Source organism: Poecilia reticulata, chromosome 13 (assembly GCF_904066995.2).
Source record: "Poecilia reticulata chromosome 13, P_reticulata-male-v2, whole genome shotgun sequence".
NCBI lineage: Eukaryota > Metazoa > Chordata > Actinopteri > Cyprinodontiformes > Poeciliidae > Poecilia > Poecilia reticulata.
In genome coordinates this window covers 15,132,276-15,154,014 of record NC_088842.1, presented here as the reverse complement: position 1 = coordinate 15,154,014, position 21,739 = coordinate 15,132,276, and the positions used below count along the sequence as shown (strand labels likewise).

Here is a 21,739-nt window from a genome sequence, read left to right as displayed (position 1 = left end):
CCACTCTGCGGTACACATCACACTCGTGATCATGTGGTGAGAGGAACGTGATGGTGTGAAAACTTTGATGAAATATTGTGCGGATTTTGATGTGAGACTTAAGTTGGCTTGCAGATTTTTTTTTTTTTGTTATTTAAAAGCTTCTTGTGTAAAATTATGGCTCACCAGCAAAAGCATTAATATCACTGCTTAGAATGCTTACAATAAAGCTGATCTATGATTAAAGTTTAATATGGAGTGAAATTAAACGTCTGAGAAGAATCATGATGCAGTGTGACTTCAGTTCCCCAAACTATAAACTCCAAATGTTTAATGTGGGGTTTTGAAAGAGAAAAACACTTTAAATCCAGTGATGGAAATATCTGTCAAACTGTGACATTTTTGCTCAGATCATAATGATCATGATCATAAATCCACAGATAGTATGACTCACAAATGTTGTTTATTCCAAATTGGTCACTTATTAACAGATCTGATCAATAGAATTCACACATAATGATAATATATTGAGCTAACTGATTTGCACTTCACAAACAAACTGACAAAATATACAGTATTTCCACAGATTTGTGTGCGACGTGCTCAGGGAGATCTTCCTCTCATATTGCCATGACAACATCTGAAAGCTCTTCAGCAAGGGTTTCCCACAGTAGCCAGGGTGATTTTCAGTCAGCATTGCATCATTGTTTGCACAATGAGAACATTTTACGATCATATTTTTTCAAGAGAAACTAGAAACAGTTATGTTTAATTCATCATCAGATGAAGAAAGGAAAATATTAAAAAAGGTTTTCATGGGAAAATTTTTCAACATTTCATACCAGAGAGCAGACCAGACATCTTTCATGCAGGACTCAAGCCTCTAAAAGCAGTGAGTGAAAACTATCTCTTTCTAATTAGGAAGAAATCCAGAGGAACCAATCACGTGAAATGCTTAGATATTGCCTCCCTAAACTCAACAATGAATCTGTTCTACTCCAAATGTTGCCATCATTTCAGTTGTCTTGTTCGCGCTCATCTCCACTTGGTATTAATTGTCATCTGCACTCATCTTCAGAGCAACAGCTAAAGCCTCTAGGAATGCTCAGCTGCGTTCACACATTCTGAAACATGCATGCAGATATACAAGCACCCGCACGTCTTTCACAAATAACCTTTCCGAAAAGCCACGCTGAACCTACGTCACAAAAGAAATCTTGGGAGCAGCAAAAAAACACAAAAAAACACGAGGAGTCAGTGGACAAACATACCTGTAAACCAACGTGTCATCGCCGGAGCTGTTGTACTGGACCTGGAACATCCTCACTCCGGATGTAGGAGTTTGGCTGCTCCATCTAATGAGGGCAGAGTTTCCTGTGAGCTCCACCAATGATACCCTTCTGTCAGCCCCTCTTGTTTCGTTGTTAAGCATTGCAACTTTGGAGGAGGTCAGGATGTCGGAGGGAGCCGGCTCAGAAGAAGGATCTCGGCTGCGGCTCGTGCTGTTTGCAAGATGAGGCACTGCTGTGACGACTAACTCCACCCTTCCTGTGGATTCACCTGCAGCATTTGAGGCGATGCACGTGAAGTTTCCTGAATCCTTCAGGGACGTGACGTTGATTTCCAGGCTTCCATTGGGGAAAACTAAAGTTCTGCAAAAAAAAAAAAATAGGAAACACATTCTACTAAACGTTTCCTGTTTTTCATCAGTTATGATTAAAAGAACAATTTTCAGCTTTCTAATTGCCAGAATAAATAGGGAGAGACTTATGTAATCTTTGGAAGTTCACAAACATGTTGCATTTGCTTTTGGAGTAATGTCTTCTTCCTCACTAGGCGGCATTTCAGCCCCTCGGTGTAGAACTCATTTCAATCTAGATAATGATGGACAACAGCTTCAGCTAAAACTTTTTGTAAGGCATGTTATTTCTCTAGGATTGATGCACATTTTGCTCCTAACCATACGTTCATGTTTTGGTCAGAGAAGATGACTGCTTTCTGAGCTGTGCAATGACTGGATATTGACCATGCTGTGAATACATACACCTAATTATTTGAATAGAGGAAGTTTACACCATCCGCCATATTCTTGTCTGCTATCTTGGCTGCAAAACTAACCTATCAGAAGTTTTATAGTAAATAAATCCATCTACAGTAAATTTTTACTTCAAGTTTGTAGAACTTTATACAAGTACATTTCTTTACAGTGCCTTTTTTCCCTTTGATAATACATATAATGTGACAAAGAGGTCATTATTCCATTATCCTCTCTTCAAAAAGGAAAAGACAAAAAGAAAAAAGGTCAATTCACATAAAAGAAATATATAGTGATGTTCATAGGTCTTCAAAATAATAGCTGATGTTGGAAACATCTCCATGTCTAAATTCGGACGAATACTTCAAAAGGTTAAAAAACAACTGGAACTGTGATAATTACATCTTTCTTGTGTTTAGTCTGCTGCTCACCATAGTGAGCAGGATGGAAAAACAGGTCTAAATGTCACATTTAGAGAACTACAATATTCGTTTAATGTGAGACTATGCAATCAAAATAAATTATTAATTTAGTTTTAAGCATTTGTTCCTAGGGTGCCATTAAATGGAGTCGCCAGTGTTATCAAACCATATTTTACAATTGGCTCGCATGAGCAAAATGGCTAGATCCTTTAAATAGGGCAAAAGCTTTATTTTCATGAACTGAGCTGACACTGAAAATTGAATGGAAACATAATTTATTGTTGCAAGATTGTTCAAACTATAGGCACAGCAAGAATTGTAATATCATGGTGATACCTGGAGCCATTGGATATAAGTCGGCCTTCAGGGCTGATCCAGTGGACCTCAGGCTCTGGGTCTCCATTTGCTTTACATTTTAGACTTGCAGGCTGGCCTTCCATAGCAACAGTATGAGGTGACTTTCGAGTCAAAACTGGTGGGTCACAAATAAATTCCTAAAAAGGAACATCAGAGAAGTAGATTAAGAGATCAGTTTACTATTTGTGTGTCTGTGTTTGTTTTTTTTCTTTGAAATTTAAAAGTGAAAGGTGAAACGCTCTGACCTCTTCTGGTATTGTCCAAAAGTATTTGGCGCTGAGATCTGAAGGGGAGGCACACGTCTCGAGGTCATCTTCTCTGGTCAGTCTCCTTAACCACAAAAGCTCACAGTTGCAATGCAGTGGGTTTCCACCAAAACTCAACACAAGAGAAGAGAGTGGGGAGCCTTTCGACTTGGCATATACTGGGATTCTCAGGAACAACGGATCTGGGGGAATCTTCTTCAGCTTGTTAGAAGTCATGTCCAGCCTAATCACGAACGGGAAAAGACAATTGAAAAATGTTCATGCAATAGTAGAGGTAAACTTTTCTTCAGGTTTTTTTTCAGTTCAGTTTGCTTGGTAATTTTCGTGACCTCACCTGGCCAGTTTGTGTAGATTGGTAAAAACTCCCTGGGGAACATTCTCTATGAGGTTATGATCCATGTTCAGGGTATTTACATTGGTGAGACGCCCAATCGTGTCCCACGGCACCTGGTCAAGGTTGTTGTAACTGAGGTCTAGATCTTCGAGAGTAGTCACAAAGTCATCAAAGGCGTGAGGAGATATGGAGTGGAGCTGGTTATTGGCCAATATCAGATGGCGAAGGTTGGTGAGACCATTGAAATGGTCGTCCTGGTGATCGGGAAATGTGAAAAGACAATAAGATCCCGAAATGCAGTCATGTAGTTAACATTAGTTAACATTAGTTGCTGTGAGTCATAATCGGTCTATCCATGAATCGTACCTTTATCACAGTTAACCTGTTGGAGTCCAGATGGAGAGCTCTCAGTCGCCGCAGATCACTGAATGCTGAAGGAAGAATCTGACTTATGGTGTTTCTGGACAGCGTCAGATGTAACAAGCTGGTCATGTTAGCAAAGTCTTTTCTTCGGACCGCTGCAAGTTAGCAGAATAAGCACAAAAAAAAAAAAGATTTTATAAAAAGGAATGCCTGAAACTATGACATTTAACAAAGACAGTCAGAAATGACAATTAAAAAAAGTGTACAGCAACAAATAGTGCTGGAGCAGTAGGTCCCACATAGTTGGTGTATCAAGCTTAGTTCCTCCTCACCTTGTAGTCAGCTGTTACCAACCCATGGCTGTCAGGGGGGACAAATTGTCCCTGAATGTGGGTAAGTCATCAAAGAAACAGCGGCTGTCATTCTAATGAAAAGGCAACCAGGAGGAAAAAACCCAATGACCTCACAACCAAACTAGAAACTTCTGAGCTAATATTATTATTATTATCTTCAAGTCATCCTGTGCAGAGCAGGAAAGGTAAAAGGAACACCAGTAAGCATCTGTAGAACATAATATATGCTCTGTCATGACTTCCAGCTGCATTTTAGCTCCTGGCATGATGGGGTTTGTCTAATACGTTTTAATTCAGTGTATTATGTGTATCCTGGAAGTTTTTTTTGATTTGCTCAGGCTTTACTTTCTGCACATCAAACACCCTCCCACAGCAGTAAACGCGTACTTGAAGGGAACATTGTAAAGTGATGTATTTGCATCCCTAGAGACCAGACCTTGAAATAATCAAAGCAGTGCAGGGACATCTTGACAGAACTAACAGCAGCCAACATCCAAAGTAGAGCTTTGAAATGTCCTTCACGAAGTAGAGCTGTCCTTGAAGCTATTACAAGAAAGCATTCCCAAGAGAATGCAGACTTTTAATAAAGAATAATGTTTAATGTTTTTTTCAAATCCCAATTTTGTATTATGTAACATATATTTACTGTGACGTTTTAACATATTTTAAATGATCGTTTTACTCAGACACATTGAAGCAGGGATGTACGCAAACACTGCCTTTGACAAAACTGAAGACTCATTTGTTTAGATCGGGGTTTAACTGTTATTGTACATTATCTTATTTGTTTATGTTAGCTTTTAATTTCTTTCTGTTTTATTTTCAGTAAGTATATTTAATCTTCTATGTTTTGGTATGAGGCACACCATTTTTCTATAGATTGAGATTTGTTGAACCGAAAAATTTTTTTTTACCATGGAATGACCATCTCATAGATCTTCATTAAGATAACAGAAAAATGAACAGGGTTTGAAGAAAAGTATATAAGATATGTGTAAAGTAAGGGGAGGAACAAGCAATGAACAAGGAAAACCAAAAGAAAAGAGAGAAGAAAGAGCGAAGGATGACACTGGGTGCAGCTGCAACTGGACAGGAACTGATCCTCGATAAATACAATCCACACAGCATCATTGCTCTAGATACTGGCTATTCACAGAGTCCTGTAATCAACCCAATTGTTCAAAAAGTTAAGAAGACAAAAAAATGCATTGTAGATAAAACTGTACAAGAAACATGGATAACCACTAGAGTTTAGATCTATAGCTCAAACCCGACCCGGAATTTGCCCCGGGGCGGACCACAGTTATATAGTCAGGCTTCTGAGGTGCATTTTTAAAAAGCACAAAGAAAACTAAACAAGATGCATGATGTAAAGTTGTTTTAATCCATTTATTCTAGTTTAAACAGATGAGGAAGTACTTTACCCTGTTGAGAAAAGAAAGGAAATAAGGTGCAAATGTTTCATTCTGCTGGGCACCTAACAATCATACATCCCAGAAGATGTGCAAGCAGAGAGCAGAGAGCAGAGAGCGGTCTGGAAATACTTTAAACTGGTGTCAGTTTAAAATATGTCAGGTTCACTTCGAGCTCGGGCATCTAATTACAGCTAATTAGTCAGGCTGGATTGGGGGTTGGCTGGATTTTTTAGGGTTGGTTTTAACTCTAATAACTGCAGCTTTTTTAAAGGAAAGCACATTTAACAGTTTGGAAGAAATTCACCAGGCATGGATTGCTGCTGCACTGGAAAAGAGGGTACTGCTTCTGCATCACTTGTGTCAAGCCGCTCCTGAACCAAAAACAACTTCAGAAGCATCTTCCCCAGAAGAAAAAGCTCTGAACTGTTGCTCAGTGGTCATAAGTTCTTCTTTTATTGCAAACCAAATTTTGCTTTTTTATCTTGACATAAAAAGCCTGGAGAGTGGAAAAAGTAGAAGGTCTGTAGAGGAGAAATGTGCAAAATTGAAGTTTCTTCAGGAGCAGACTGTAGTCAGAAAGTATTTGGAAAGCTGCTATTGTTCCACTGGATTTCATGAAGTACAAAGACAGAGTGCTCATTTCGTGGGAAACTCTATGAAGCACTGTTTTGATGGAGATTTTGATTTCATTTCCCAGCAGAACATGGCATCTGTCCCCACACTATCCAAAGTACCAATACATGGTTTATTGACAACAGTATTTCTCCATTTGATTGGCAGAAAACCTGCTTTACCTAAATCCAACAGAAAATTCATGTGGTGTTTTTCAAAAGGAAGATGAAGGACACCAGCTGAACGGAAGGAACCTCTGCTTCCCTAATGCCTCCATGCAATGCTTCACTGATTCAGTAATTCATGCAAAAAGGAGCCCTGACCAAGCACTGAGTCCATGTTTTGTACAAATGGACATACTTTTTAATAGGGTATTTCAGTGTTGAGAATTGTTTTCACAGAAACTAAATTTCAGATTTTCATTTCCTATTAGCCATAGTCATCAAAATTTGCATAAATAAATGCTTAACATATTTCCTTCTGTGTGTAATGGCTCTATATGAGTTACATTTTGTATTTAAATGCTAATATAAATTAACTTTTAGGTAATATTCTAATATATCCAGATTCAACTTTTTAGGTTTTAAATGAAAACAGTATCTGCTGAACATCTTTCTGCAGAATAAAACTAGGAAGAAGTTAATTTAAATTTGTGTCCATTTTGTTTTAGTGGACTATGGATTAGAGAGTCACTATGGATACAGATTAGAAATAAACCGATCATGTTTCAAAGTAACACAAAAAGGTTTTTGATGTCAGATCTAAAAGAAACAAATGAGATTAGCTCGGCCAAACAAAAATAATATAAAAAGGCACTTAAATTTAAAAGGACGATTACAAACACAGCAAAAAAATAATAATTTTCAAGTAGCAGAATAAAGAGTACCTTGCATTTGTATTAACGGAAAACAAATTGTTTCAGCAAGCTGCTGAAACAATTTGAGATGAAGTCGATATGCATCCAATTATTAGTGTAACACTGAATTTATTATAGTTTAAAATAAACAAAATGCCCGTAGTGGAGATGAGGGGATATGCAAATATGTCATTTAAATTTTAGCAGTTTATTTGTTTAAACGACAGACGGATCCAACCCGACAGTAGGTGTGATACCTGTGATGAAGTTTTCTTGAAGACGTAGCTCCACTGTGCGTCGATCGATGGCAGTGGGAACAAAGAGCAGACCTGTTTTGGAGCAGAGGATAGCGAGTGATGGAGAGAGGCTCTGGCACATGCAGCGTTTTGGACACGACTGTCCTCTGCATGCTGCTGCCAGCAACAGAAAAGAGAACCACAGCCGTTCCATTATCCTCCCCAGGAAACAGGGCAACTGCAAGACACACACACAAAAAAAAAATAAAACGGAGGAGTGAATTAAAGCGGAGAATGAGAATGGTACTGCTACAACAAAGGCCCCCAGGAAGTAACAAACCAGGGTGAATCACTGCACTCTGAGATTCTTTGGTCAGGTAAACAAGCATATAGGTTATCTCCAGTAGTTTGGTAAATCTGCCAGCTTATGAACATCATGATGTTAAGCTACTATTTACTGCAGGTTCTCTATTGTTTGGGGGGGAAGTTCTGCTTTTAATCTTCAAATGTAAGTAAAGCTTATTAAGAAAAAGAGAGCAAATAATAATAGAATGCATTATTTCCTCTGGTTGTGCAACACATTGTTTCACTGCATTAATTTTTGCCAAGCCACATCTGCTATTGTGCATCATGGCAGGCATGAAAATGTCTTATTTTCCCCACGTCACACAATAAGAGATCAATAACGGCAGAACAGATTCTTCTGAAAAGATTATTAAACATTTGGCGCAAACATGAAGTTGTAAGGCCATGTTTCTTGGCAGCAGCATTTTCTTCAGAATAACTTCACATGTTGCATTACTATAGAAGTACATAAAGAGATGTAGATGTTTCTGTGTTCAAGTGCATTGCATTTTCTTTACTTTTTTCTGAAATAAGAACTTCAATATATATGACTGCTTTTTTTTGTAAAAGACTAACAAACTAGTGCATGATTGTGATGGAGGGGTTATTAATCATTTTAATTTTAAGTTAAATAGATGACATTTTGAAAAATGTAACATGCGTTTATATTTCGAACCCCTTACTCGATACGCCTACAGTTGCCGTTTCAGTCTCTTGAGGTCTGTCTCTATTGAGAAAGTGGAATGTTTGTCCATTCGTCCTAGGAGTCTCTGGGGCCCAGCGTCTCCCGAGTGTAAAAGCAGCTGTGCTCCAGTGCGCCATGGCAGCTCTTGCGTGGCCCAATCTGGCTTTTTGTTGGCATAGGCCTTGCTAATTCCACCTGCTTTGGCTGCAGCTATGCCAGCTGCCTTGGGGTTGCCTTCCTGTTTATTCAGTTTATTTTAATTATTTTACTTTCAGTAAATTTGTCATTTGTTCCGGCTCAATGAGCCACGTCGTAACACTTGAAAGCAGCAGTGTGTTCAGGGTGTATGTTTTCTGTTGCGCTGAGACATCGCATGTGTGTCAAGAAGTTAAATTCTGGTCTCATTTTACCAGAGCACCTTCGTTTACATGCTTGCCGTGTCCATTACATGTCAAGAGAAACCTCAGATGGGATTTGTGGCCTGCTTGCAACAACTCCACAGTCTTGCCTCTCTCCCATAGATTAACGATGCCTTGCTCAGCCTTTCAGTCGAGGCGGATGATCATGTCTTGGACAAACTCTTTCCATTTTCAAACGGATAGACTGAAGAGTGCTATACGAACTGTACAAAACATTGGACAATATTTTATAACCTCAGCGACAGAATTCAATTAAATTAAAATTCAAAAAATATTTAAATTACCTTTGGGATTAATAAAGTAAGTTATCTATTCAGCAAAGCAATGTTACATGCTAATATTGCATGACGATAACTAAAATGTAACACCTGCTGCAAACTGGACCCATATGGCAAGCTGAAAAGACACTAAGTTGGACACCCAGTCTACTCATAGCATTAGTATAGAAAACAAAAAGAAATTATCTTCGTCTTTCTCTCTCTAACGCACTCAGTTTGGACACAAAACTGTTCTGTACCAAAAGGACATAACTTTATAGGCTGATATCAGTATGCATGTTTTCAGTCTGACTGAATAAAATGGCTTTTACAAAAATTTCTTATTTTGAGCATTGCCTAAGAATTTCCTCAGATACCATTTAGTAAAAATGTGTTTCTAATCTCCCCCCCCACCATTTTAAATTTGTTATCAATTACTTTTTAATGTTTTCTGGTTTAATTAACTATAATTAATTTTACACACATTCCAAAACATTTTTACTATTAATTTCCCAGGACCATCATCGAAGTATTTTTCTGACTGTGTCTATATACAAGACTCCCTACTCGTCATTCTCTTTATTCCCATGTCGTCAGTTTCCAACGCTTACGGAGCTCTACGACGTTCAACGAGAGCACCCTGCACGTCAATTCATGACGAGAAAGGTTTAACCAATGCGTCAACATGTGACTCAGAGGGAACCTGACCAAGCATCCATATATGACAAGCACGGAGTGAGAATGTGTTAGTGTGCCAGCTTACATGTAGGCTACTCCCCTCATGCATGTACACACATGCGCCTGCCCTCCTCCCAACATTCAGCTGCTTCTCGCTGGGCTGACAGTAGGTAACTTGACCTCTTTCCCAATCTGTCCCTGGGTTACGTCTCACTCCCAATGATGAATCCCTCTGAATCACTAATTCCCCATCCGTCTCCAGACGTGAACATGCTGGAACTTTGTGTGGCAACTTTGTGTACCAACAAGATTGGAGCATTTTTTTTTTCTGTGTGTGTCGACTGAAATGTTTTTATGCTTTTTTGTTTCACAACTCAAATGACATAAGACACAGCGTCGGTCAGAGAAGAGTGGTGAGGCAAGCCAACGAGTAATCAGAGGTTTTATTGGGTTGGCCTGCTGTCCTTCAAGAAAATCTATGGACTGTCGTGTTTGGACCAGCATAAAAATGTTGGTTGGCTTTTTATGTGTACAAACTTTGGAAACCATGAGGTGTGGAAGTAAAAACTGGAGTTTCGTAGAAAAAATTTTACAAAACTTGCAGTGCATTAGGCAGACAGATAAGAAATGTGCTATTAATGGTGAAACTTTTTATTTCAGCGCCTGATAATTTAGTTGGAATGTTTTAGAAAAAGCAAATGCATTTCAGTTTAGCTGTAATTTACAGGTTGGTGGTAATTCCCTTCAGTCTTAGTTAATAGCATTACATTAAAGCCATTATAATAATACCAATGGTTCTGAGTAAGGCTCGACAAAGCACCGAAGTTAGTAGATGCTTCTACAATACTTGTTAAATGTCAAGTGATTCATCACTGCATCACCTAGAGAACGACTATTTCTAATTTTATAGAATCTTAGTAAGCCAGAGTACCTGGAACTCAGCTGATAGCGCTAGGATATGTTAAACCTTTCTTTTTTAGAGAAAAATAACTAGGAAATGCTATAATGCACCCTCTTTTGTGTTAAATTACCAAAACAGTTAAATATCATAGTTAGAAAAATAACAGGAAGACTGCAGCCTGGCAAAAAAAAAAAAATCTAATCTGATAGAAGCCCTTCATAACTGATACAGACAGAGAAATGTGTGCAAGAAATGAGGAATGGGAAAAGTGACAGTGAAATGGTAGAGGGAACTGCATCACCAAGCATTTAAGTGATAAGCAACAGGTTCAGGTTAAGGTTCAGGACAAGTAAAATAAATAGAAAAAACACTCCCATTGTGACTTTGAGAACATATCATGCTTGCTTTCTATCGTAGAGCATTTTCCACTGCGCCCATCAGCCAACATAATGTCCACACCTTTATGTCAGCTCTGGCATCTCGTACTAAGGTCCATATAGGTGCTGACAGCGCTCTCATCTCCGTTTCTGTCTCTGTTTCTGCTGAGAAACAGATACAGAAAAAGCCTGAGACCCATGCTTCTGTCTGCATATAGATTCTTACTGCCTGAATATTATGGTACTGAGCTAAGCTGTATAGTAGCCTACCCATTGTTTGTGCAGCCCTTTTTTTTCCAACTTTGCATACACTACCCTGCTAGATGAAAGAGCCTCTCTACCGCCATCAGACTCTTTGCTGTCATCAAAGGACTCAGAAGAAAAGCAGGTAAACAGCACGCTGGATGGAGCATGCTTGTTGTAGCAACAAGAGGGGGGAAATTGGGAAGCAGTGGGGGGCGAACAGCAGGCTGGATTCCTCGCCTGGCATGGTTCCATGATTCCATGCCTAACGGTTTTCTTTGCGTTACGCACTTTCTGCTTGATAAAAGATGTCTAGTCAGGTCAAAGGGTTTAAGTCGAAGTGAAGTCATAAGTGATAGGTGTAGAAATTTAAGTCAAGTCTAAAGTCATTAAATCTGTGAATTGAATATCAGGACACTGACATTTAGGGATGTTACATTGTGCTACATTATAAACCTACAAAATTGTATAATATATATATATATATATATATATATACATTATGTATATATATATAATGATTAAGGAGTGTCACTATGAATTCTCAGTCACTATGAACTCTCAATCTAAACTTGCTTGCCACTGACCCTGGCATTGCGCAAATACCACTTTCACACTATTACGTACACACTTTGCAGTTTGACAGTTGAATTTTGCTCAAGTGACAGAGGCATACCGTCTTGTTTCTACACATCTGATAGTGATTTTTTTTTGGGCATGCTGAAAGCTTCCAAGGCATGAATGTTGTAACTTACAGGCACAATCTACACACCCAAAACTTATCTTTTATTGATCAAAACCCATTCACACTTCAGCATGCTAAACGCTTGAAAGCTTCTCCTTCCACTAAGCCTATCCCATTTCCTCCAATAACATAATTGTCAGCATTCACGTATTTCTCTCATTTTAATACATTTGCTTATCAGTTAAAACTTTTTCTTGATCAATTGCAGGTGTATTTATTTTAACCACTTGTGGACTGTGTATAAAGTATTGAACATTATGCCTAAAGTGGCCAGCATATTATTAAATATAAAAAAATATGAACAAATAAAAAATAGAAAAAAGACACCAGTCAAAAAGAAGTAACCCAAGTACATCATTCAATGATAATTCATTAAGTAAGCTTCATGTCTTCATATCTACTGTACATATGTTTTTTGATATGTCCCATACTTTGCAAAATAAAAAGCAGTGTTACAGCGATTTAAGAATTTATCTATCTGTCCAGGTTGTGCGTGTTTTTAAACAAAAACAGGGTCATCTTCCCCTTGCAATCTGAGCCATATGCAAGTGCTTCGCTTTGCAAATCAGTCTGACTCAACACGTCAACGTCAAAATGTCAAAACGTCAAAACGTAAGCTCCATCTTTGCCTAAGCAGGCAGCCACAGAGGCATAGTTGCATTTTTGATCATTGAAAATGGAACAAAACCTGTTGTGTGATATGTGTGCTTTGGTGGACAACAGTACATTAGCCTCACCAGTAAGGCTTACAAGTGAATCGATAGCATTGAACTTTAATCCAGCAGTGGGTCCTGTGTAGTTCCATTACAACCTGCCCCTCTCTTGGTACTCATAAAATCCTCAACAGAACATTCTCATTAAGCAACAACAATGCTCCACAGCCTCGCAAGATTAAAAATAGGCAGTGCTGCAACAACTTCTGTTCATGTCTGATTTCCCAGTGCATTATCTAGGAAACAAAGTAAAGTGCATGCAGCTTCATAATCCTAGTGAAAAATGGATTTTATTCTGTAATTTGATAGTTCAGGCTTTCCACTATCTCACAATGCAACTGGGATTCTGAATAAATAACTTGCATAAACAAGACACATGGGCTATTTTGACAACCCTTCCATTTTCACCTGCTCCGTGTTTTCTGGATATGTGTTAGATTAAATATAACTTCCCATTATTTGTGATTACTCCCTCCACTAAACCTACCCCCCCATCTCAAATCCCTCCAGCGACATCGTGTTCGGCATCCAGGCATCCACATATCCATATTTTTCTCATTTTCATACATTTCCGGCTGCATTAAATCTATTTTAGACTCGTGAACGTAACCTACACAAACAATACAATGTAAGAGCACTTCAACTTTGTGCAAAAAAAAAAAAAAAGGTTTAAGCACTTCACTTATTCAGATTCTTATCTCATCACCCCCACAGCCTTCTTTGCGGTTTCTGTTACTCTGCAGCAACGCTTGTTACTGTATTTTTATTTTTATCATCCATGCATCTTCTTGTCCTGGTTTATACTTCCTGTTTTTTTCTTTTACAAATAAAACTGCATTTATAAAGAATGTCTGTTACAGGATGTGGTTTTTATTTCAAATCATTGCTTTGAAAAGCATGAAAACATGTATTATTATTATTATTGGTAATAATACTAATACACAAGAAGCCACCATATTTAAGTCTTTTTAATGTTAGAGGATTATTTTTAGTGCGGACTTCACTTGCTTGACAACCATCTTGACAACCATTACTCTGCAGTGTAGCACTCTTTCTAAATAAAAAAATAAAATAAATAAAAAGCACATATTCTTGCTCTCCCACACCAGATTATTCAACTATGGACATGTTGGTTTGACATGAAAGTTGGTGATGATCGTTCAGCAGGCTTTGTTTGTTGTAGGGTGTTCAGCTTCTGAGAACTGATGACACAAGACATACAGACCCGAATTGCTTTTTTCAACCTGTAAAAATGGGCCACGAAAGTGGCTCCCAACGGTTTGAATGGCAACTTAATGCATGTAAATGGTCGTTATTTCAAGACAGGATACAGCTTGACATTTTTCCACACTAATTTTAAGCGGTTGCAATGGTGACTGCACATTTCAGACTCCCTCGGCACGTTATAGTTTGAGCAGAGCAAAAATAATGAACCGAGATTCCAAATGTAGCTTCTAACCCACTTTTTTCAGAAACACCCAAACAATGAACATCAAAGGTTTTGTAGAAGTGCATAAAATTCCAGGGTTGACTGTGGAGGAGAAAAGACAGAAAAGTGAAGCCATTGACATATTTCATGGTGGATTCAGTTCATACATTTTGCTCATCTACATTTGTCGGCTTAAATCTGTGCAGCATAGTTTTAAGCCTTGCATTTGGCTTTGGCCAGTCATTTATGAACCTTGTGCTTTCATGCTAACTAAATTCTATAGTGATGTTTACTGTGTGCCGAAGTACGTGTGCTATATTAGGGTTTTATGTCATAACAAGCACAAGAAGCTACAGCCAAACTTCAAGGCACCACACAGTGATGTGTAAACGCTGCAAACAGCCGACTGGTCAAAAAGAAAAAAAAATCCCCACCTGTGGGAATGAATATCAGCGTCACTGCAGCAGCACACGAGCACATTGCCTTGTTTTATGAGGTTGTTTATTTGAAGTCGGCTGCACATAAATCCCAGTTGTGGGATGGATTGTTTATTATGAGCATGACTAATAAATTTAAGCGTATGTTTATTAACCATGTGTATGGATTTCACAGATTGATCTGTTTTTTTTTTCTCAGCAGACCAGCAGACTGTCCTCAATCATTTTGACAGCTATAAATTCTTTAATCTCATTTAAAACAATAATTGCATCGTGCTATGCTCTTTTTTTTTTTTAAATCTCTGAATGATGCTGTCTATTACAATGCCTTGTGAAAGTGTTCATATCCGTTGACCATTTTTTATTTTATTTTGTCACTTTACAATGACAAACATCAGTGCAGTTTATTGGTAATTTGGGAACAGACCAACTTAAACTAGTTTTTTAAAATATATTTTATAACCAATAACAATATTAAATGTGTGGAATACCTCTCCATGGCAAACAGCAAATGTTTTGGGGTATGTCTATGCAAAATAGCTGGAGCTCAGTTAGATTTCGAGGGAGAAACAACATCGTTTTTAAGTCTCAATTGGATTAAGGTCTGTCAGTTTGACACGTAATTATGTGCTTTCATCTAAACAATTCCATTGCCTCACTGGAAAATGGCCTCCGGCCCGAGTTTAAACTGTTTTTCAGGCTCTACTGCAACAGAATTTCTTCTAGGACATCGCTGCATGCACGTCCGATATATCCATCTTCCCATCTACTCTGACCAACTTTCTCTGTCTCTGCTTAAAGATGGGGCATGTACCTTTCATAAAATGTTTTTTTTTTACATGTATTAAAACTGTCACTATGACAGTATAATGTGATCCAGATAATCTGTGAAAAGAATGAGCTCTTCCACCACCTCCCAGTGCTACTATTGCAGACTGGAGAAATAATACACCACTCCCAGTCAAAAATAAACAATAAGAGCCAGGAGGAGGATCTTAGCATTATCAATCATCCTCATGTACATGCTGCTCAACATGCAACATGGAGAAACAACTTATTGTTACAGGAAAAATGTTTATCTGCCGACATTGGTGGCAATGCTAACGACCCTGAGCGTTCATGACATGCTCTGCTGACTTGGAGAAGCTGTAGCATAGAAAGGTTGACTGACAGCCCAAAGGCCCTCCTCCTGGCTCTGATTGGTTGTTTCTGACAGAGCTCTATGTTTTTGTAGTTGGCACTGGGAGCACTAGGAGAAAACAAGAGGAGCTCAATTTTTTCATAGACCGTCGGTCTCATGCCATATGGTCACAACATGGACGGTTTTAACAAATAAGTGAAAAAACAAACATACATTCTTTTAAAATAAAAGTTACATATCCCAGCTCTAAGAAAAGCTTAGAGCCACTTGATGCACATCCACTTCCATATTTCAATGTGAGGATAAAGGGAGGTGATAGTCTTACTTTTCTGTTGCATTTAATGTGCTGCATATGGGCCATTTTATTTATTTCATTTTGGCTTCATTTAACCAAAAGCTGCTTCTTTCATATTTGCTGGTCCTCCCCACATGCCTTGTTGTAAACACAGGTTGACACTAATAATTAGATGGCTACACCCTTCTCACGAATGAATTCTTCTCACGTACTTGTATTAGGGCTACACCCTAATACAAGTACTGCAAAATAAGCTTCCATAAAGTTTTGATTAAAAAAAAAGGTAGACAATAAAATTTTTAAACCGCATAGAATTATTCTTCAATGTGCAATACTGAATTAGTTTATCACAAATCCTGGGGTATACATTGACATTTTCAAATCTAGCAAGTCAAATATGGAAATGTTCAAGGGAAAGAAATACATTTGCAAGGCTCTGTGAATCTTTGCAGTGTAGTCAAGCAAACACAGGCACGCAGGTAAGTTGCATGTTTGCTGAAAAAGCAGCTTTGAGCATAAATAGCTGATTCCACCCATATTGAGTGAAGTGTCATAAATGAAAAATAAAAGCAGAGTCGAGCCATGCTGAGTAGAACCATTCCATATCGGTACATATTTAAGAAAAGAGGTGCTACTGACTCTAGCTTATAGGTGAACAACTATGATTTTAAAGGGTTGGTGTCTTCCAAATTCTGCAACACGTCTGACTGAATTCTTCTCACGACCTGTTGAAAGGTTATGCAACAAGGACTCCACCCCTCGAGGGCCATTCTGTCATGTTTTATTGCTTCAATAAAAGTAATTGTTTTCTGTGTGGCACAAAAATAGAAAACTCTTGATTGGGGGCACAAAGTAGGCTGAGACGTATCCCAACAATGAGTGAGGACAAATTATTACCGGACTATCAAAGAAAACTACAGGACTCCAGCTCTCGAAGGCCAGTGCACTGAATCTTTTAAATATGCTCCTTGTCCAATATACGTGGATCTAATAACTCATGCTGCATGCTGAATTAACTAATCAGCATGCAGTCAAGTTCTTCGAGATCCTGCTAATTACCTAATTATGTGATTCAGGTGTGATGAAGCAGAGATGCATCTAAAAGTTGCAGGACACCAACCCTCATGTTTTAATGACATATACTGGTAGCACATTAAAATCATGTAGAAACCAAAACTGCTGCTCAAAACTTTATAAACATTTCATTTTCACACCCTAATTCTGCTTTGCTTTAATTTTAACCTCGGCTTTCCATAGGCGCAAAACCCCTGAAACCTCAGCAGTTCCCCTGACGCACAATTACTGCAACGCTTGATCAGTTCCTGTTACGTTTTCCGGTGTAGAGCAACATAGGCTGCTTCCAGGAATTGCAGGATACTTACGTTTCTAACTGGAGCCACAAACCGCAAGAAAGCAGATGTTCAGTTATTTGTTATTTATTTTTCAGTTTTTTTTTTTTCCATTAGGTGTAAGGATGGGAAAAAAGTCTGCCATGGCTCTGAAGCAAAACAATCACAAATGTGAAATGATCTAATTCATCCATCACCAAACATTTAGAATGGCTTAGCTAGATATATTCATGGGCAATTCAATAATGAAAACATTCTTGAATTACAACATGAACATAAAGTCAAACCACATTATAGCTGCACTATGTTACACTTTAATAAAAAAAATATATCTATATATTTTTAAATATTTTTTAAATTATGATTAAGTTGTGACAATAAAATAAAAATCAAGCTCCTCTCCCAGTACTAACTGCAGAAACACATCACTCAGCAAACACAACAACAAGTGAGTGCAATAAGGTAAAAGGTTTAATTATTGGATGGAAGAAAGGAAAACTTTATACAAGTTTCCTACAGGTACCTTGATATTATTTTAGATCAGTAAACAACCTTTACCTTATGCAAAGAACAGGCTTCTTTGACCACCTGCCTTAAGTAAAATTAGCGACATATTTGTGAAATAATCTTTTGGCCAGAGCTGTACAGTATATAAGCACAGCTCTTCATGTACCTGCTGATCTCCAGGTTGGTCTTCCAAAAAACAAAAAAAAACAAAGACACTGATACAGAATGGAAAAGCCAAACCAAAGTCCCCTCCCATTTCATCATTGTATTAGATCAATAGATCTGGCATTCGCTTTTTCTCACTAACAGCTGAAGTGTGCACTCCTGTCCTCTTTGTTTCACCTGCACTGAAATGTAAAGGAGACGATTGCTGACCTTTACTGGTGGCTGAGTTTCCGTTAGTATTATCTTAATTCTAACATACTCAACCTCACACATCTGAGATGCATCTAAGCAAGTGGCTCTCAAACTTTTAGGACGTTTGCCACATAAAAAATGTCTGTTCCGTGTTTACTTCTCATGCATTCACTTGTAAAATATGACCTGCTATCAGTCCGTCCATCCGTTCATCCAGCTGGTCATAATTTCACAAAATGGCAACATAAGGGACTCACAAGGTATGCAACCAAGCATACATACCCTGGCAATTAAAAGCAATTTAGGAGCTCAATTTAAATTAACCTGTACGCTTTTTAAAGTTAATTTAATAAACCATGGTTAATTGGAATATCATCTATGGATGTACTCCAATAGGTTTAATGCGATGGTGCATTTTAAAACTTTTGTTCCCCTTTATACATTTTATTGAGAATCATCGAAGATTATTAAAATATGGTGAAGTTATGACTGAAAGTCAGACAAATATGCCCATCATCATTCTACAACAACTGCAATAAGAAGCTCTCAGTTGTTTATCACTCTCTACAAGTGATTGTAAAAGCTGTCACAAGAAAAGTGAAGAAGTCTCCAGGAATGACAGATGTTTTTGTTTTTGTAAATAAAAAGTCAAAAACATACAGACAGACTTTGTTATGTTTGACAGCATGGTGCCCGATTTGCATGTCTAAATTGATTAGCTGCTCCCAGACAGGGTATCTTTATTTATTTATTTATTTATTTATTTATTTATTTTGTTCGGGCCAGATATAGTGACTGAGTAGCTGTTTTGTGCACTAAAAATCCACAGATTTATATTTCTTCTTACGAAAGCGTTTGATCAGTTGAAAGAGAAAAAATAAATAAATCTGGGGATTTTCTAAGCAATCTAAACACATGCGCTCAGGATTGCAGCAGAAGGTTTTGAGTTCAGATGGTGGCAGTAATTACTCACTGCTTCTTTTTCTAAGGAAAATAAAATGTCCTTCACAGGTCATATCGACCCTATCTGTGAAAACAGTCCGTTGTGCTCCAATCTATTTTTCTCCACCGTTTCTCATCAAATCAATGGAAACGTGGAGGTGTCTTGTAGGTGTGGAGGTGAAATGTTTATTGAAAACATAGCATACTGCAGTGCTACCGTGTTTAACCTATTTCAAGAATCGCTGAGTTTAAATGCGGTTATGATCAAAGAGAGCGTCTTCTGATTAGGCGGAGGCTCTCTGGTAAGAAAGAACAAGACACGATCAAAGCACCTTAAATCCAACTAAACCTTGTTCATTTTAATGCATAAATGATGCAGTTATGGGGTTACGGAAAAACGAAGGATTGTAATTGTTCCGTATGTGACCAACTTTGCAGCAGTCATACACACCAAGATGAACGCAGCATGAATTAGGAGATCTTAAAAAGTGGGTAATTATAGGAAAGCATCAAGAAATTAGCAAAACAAATCAGTGGAATAGCAAGACAGAATAGTGTTAAGCAGACATCAGCAGTAAAAAAAACACTGCAAATCAGAAAATGCACACAAAAGGAGAAAATAAATCATAAAACAGTAGCTAAAAATGTCGATTGAACATGTAAATGCAAAGATTAACCAGCAAAATCAAACTTTAGAGCGTGCTTATTTATTTTTAATTCTGATATGGCAGGAATATGACAACATGCATGTGAAAATTAAATTCATTCACAAAATGAAATGTCTCTATTTTTCACTGAAAATAAAAATATACGGCCAGGTTGTTAAATCTTTAACAACCACGATTGTGAGGAGAAGACCAATAGGAAAAAAATATTTTTTATTCATAATCCTCTATATAATTTTAAATTCAACACTTTTTTTCACACAATAGACTGTGTAGAATCATCGTCAAAATACAATCTAGCAATTAAAAAATTGCTGAAAAATAAGACATTATTGTAAATTCTGGATGAATTAAATATTAGCACACTTTCCCACTGCAGGGCACCTTCACATTCGATGCCCATACCACCAATGGAAACCTGGCTAGGTGATCTTCTATCTTTAAAAATCCAATTTACTGTGAGGGCCTCTGGTGATACATTTTTACCAAGAATGGCAGTCTTTGGTCTCACTCTCAGTCAGACCCATTCCCACTTGAGTAAAACTTTCACTGCATGAAAATAATAAAGTGAACATTTCCACAAGAAGCCAAGGGTATGGGGAATGGAAAGACAGGATCATTACTCTGTAATCTGCAAATCAATGAAAATTAGCTTGAGCAGGCTTTTGTTTAAAGACAAACGGAAACACAAAGAAACTGTAAAAATGTTGCAGCAATAGAGAGGATGAACAGCTCTTGTAATGTGCAATTTTTCCTGAGTACGCCAGATGTTGTAGCTGTAAATGTTGACAGGCTTGACTTCACAGCAGTCTTTTACAACATTATCCATTCAAATTTGACCAAAAATCATTAAATAAAACTGGAATAATTCCCCGATGTCCATTCCTGCAATTCATCATTGTCTTCAACAAATACGCATGTGCTGGCTGGTATGTATGAGCATATAATTTTGGCTCATCGCACAGTGTCCAGCTTGCAACCTTACAGTACCCCTTCACCGTGCAACGAAGATAGATTATCCTGTCAGCTCTCTTGCAGAGGCACTGGAAAATATTGTGTGCATAATGAAGCACAAACATATGTGCACGTGCATGTTCACTGAATCCTATACCTTAAAAAAAAAAAAAAAACTGGGGGGAGGTATTGTATTCTAGGGTATATTCCAAAGCCTATAATAAGAATGAATACATGCTGCTTGCTCTTTTAGGAGGAGTCATACATTGTCAAGTACTCAACCGTTTGCCTGTGTGTCTTAGCTTTCAAATGCACACGAGGTAGTGTTTGTGTGTTCTACGTGTTTCTGCAGTCTGCTCTAGTAAGAGCACTAGGTTGTTAACGACCTTGAAAGCAGCAACCTCCATCTGCCGCACTCACTCGCACACATGCTTCTTCTGCGACACACATCACTGATTATCTTATAGTACACCGTGTTTGTTAGTGAATGTGAGTGCAGGTAATCTCACGTTTTGTGAGCTAAGTCAATGGGCCACCTTTGTACGGTTAGCTGCATTTGCGTGAAATGATGAAAGATGATGGTGAAATACATTTCTACAGTCTACTGAACAAAATCTTTGTGTCATTTCCAAAAAAAAAAAAATGACGGTTTAATTTGATGAATGGAATGGGTGAACAAACTTGAAGAGTTAACTCAAAGTTATGTTTTAAAAGGTGCGCAAGCCTCACAACTAAGGAAGTACTGAGAATAGATGAGACTGAAGAAACAACGAAGCGCTGCCACAGATTTCAGCATCGCTGGAAAGCGCCGGTGAAGGAAAAGCTTCTATTGGCTGCAAAAGACAAACTTGATGGGGGCCTGTAGCTTAGCAACGTCCAATTGTAGAAGGTTGGTAACAGTGAGGAGATAGAAAGCCTGCATCTCTGTGTGTGTGAGAGTGTGTGTGTGTAGGGGGCTGCAAGAAAGTGCAAGATTGGTCCAGTGATTTCACAAGTAATGAATCTGGATGCTTGCCTTCAGAGGGGGTGAGCATGGGAGAGTTCCAATGAACGCAAGAGGAAGAGACACTTT

At 38.1% G+C, this 21,739-nt stretch overlaps 1 protein-coding gene across 5 annotated transcripts in view; it reads right to left on the bottom strand.

Annotated features, from left to right (window-relative positions):
* LOC103474519 (leucine-rich repeat and fibronectin type III domain-containing protein 1-like protein) overlaps positions 1-21,739 on the bottom strand; it is a 170,719-nt gene that overhangs the window by 54,935 nt on the left and 94,045 nt on the right. For all 5 annotated transcript variants that reach the window (XM_008425562.3, XM_017308300.2, XM_081614344.1 and 2 more), the window contains 6 exons: positions 7,250-7,466; positions 3,760-3,911; positions 3,394-3,647; positions 3,039-3,282; positions 2,773-2,930; positions 1,251-1,631 (listed from right to left, as the gene is read on the bottom strand). In XM_008425562.3, the coding sequence (XP_008423784.1) occupies positions 1,251-1,631; positions 2,773-2,930; positions 3,039-3,282; positions 3,394-3,647; positions 3,760-3,911; positions 7,250-7,442 (1,382 nt within the window). In that variant the 5' untranslated portion in view covers positions 7,443-7,466. The remainder of the gene's footprint in view (positions 1-1,250; positions 1,632-2,772; positions 2,931-3,038; positions 3,283-3,393; positions 3,648-3,759; positions 3,912-7,249; positions 7,467-21,739) is intronic.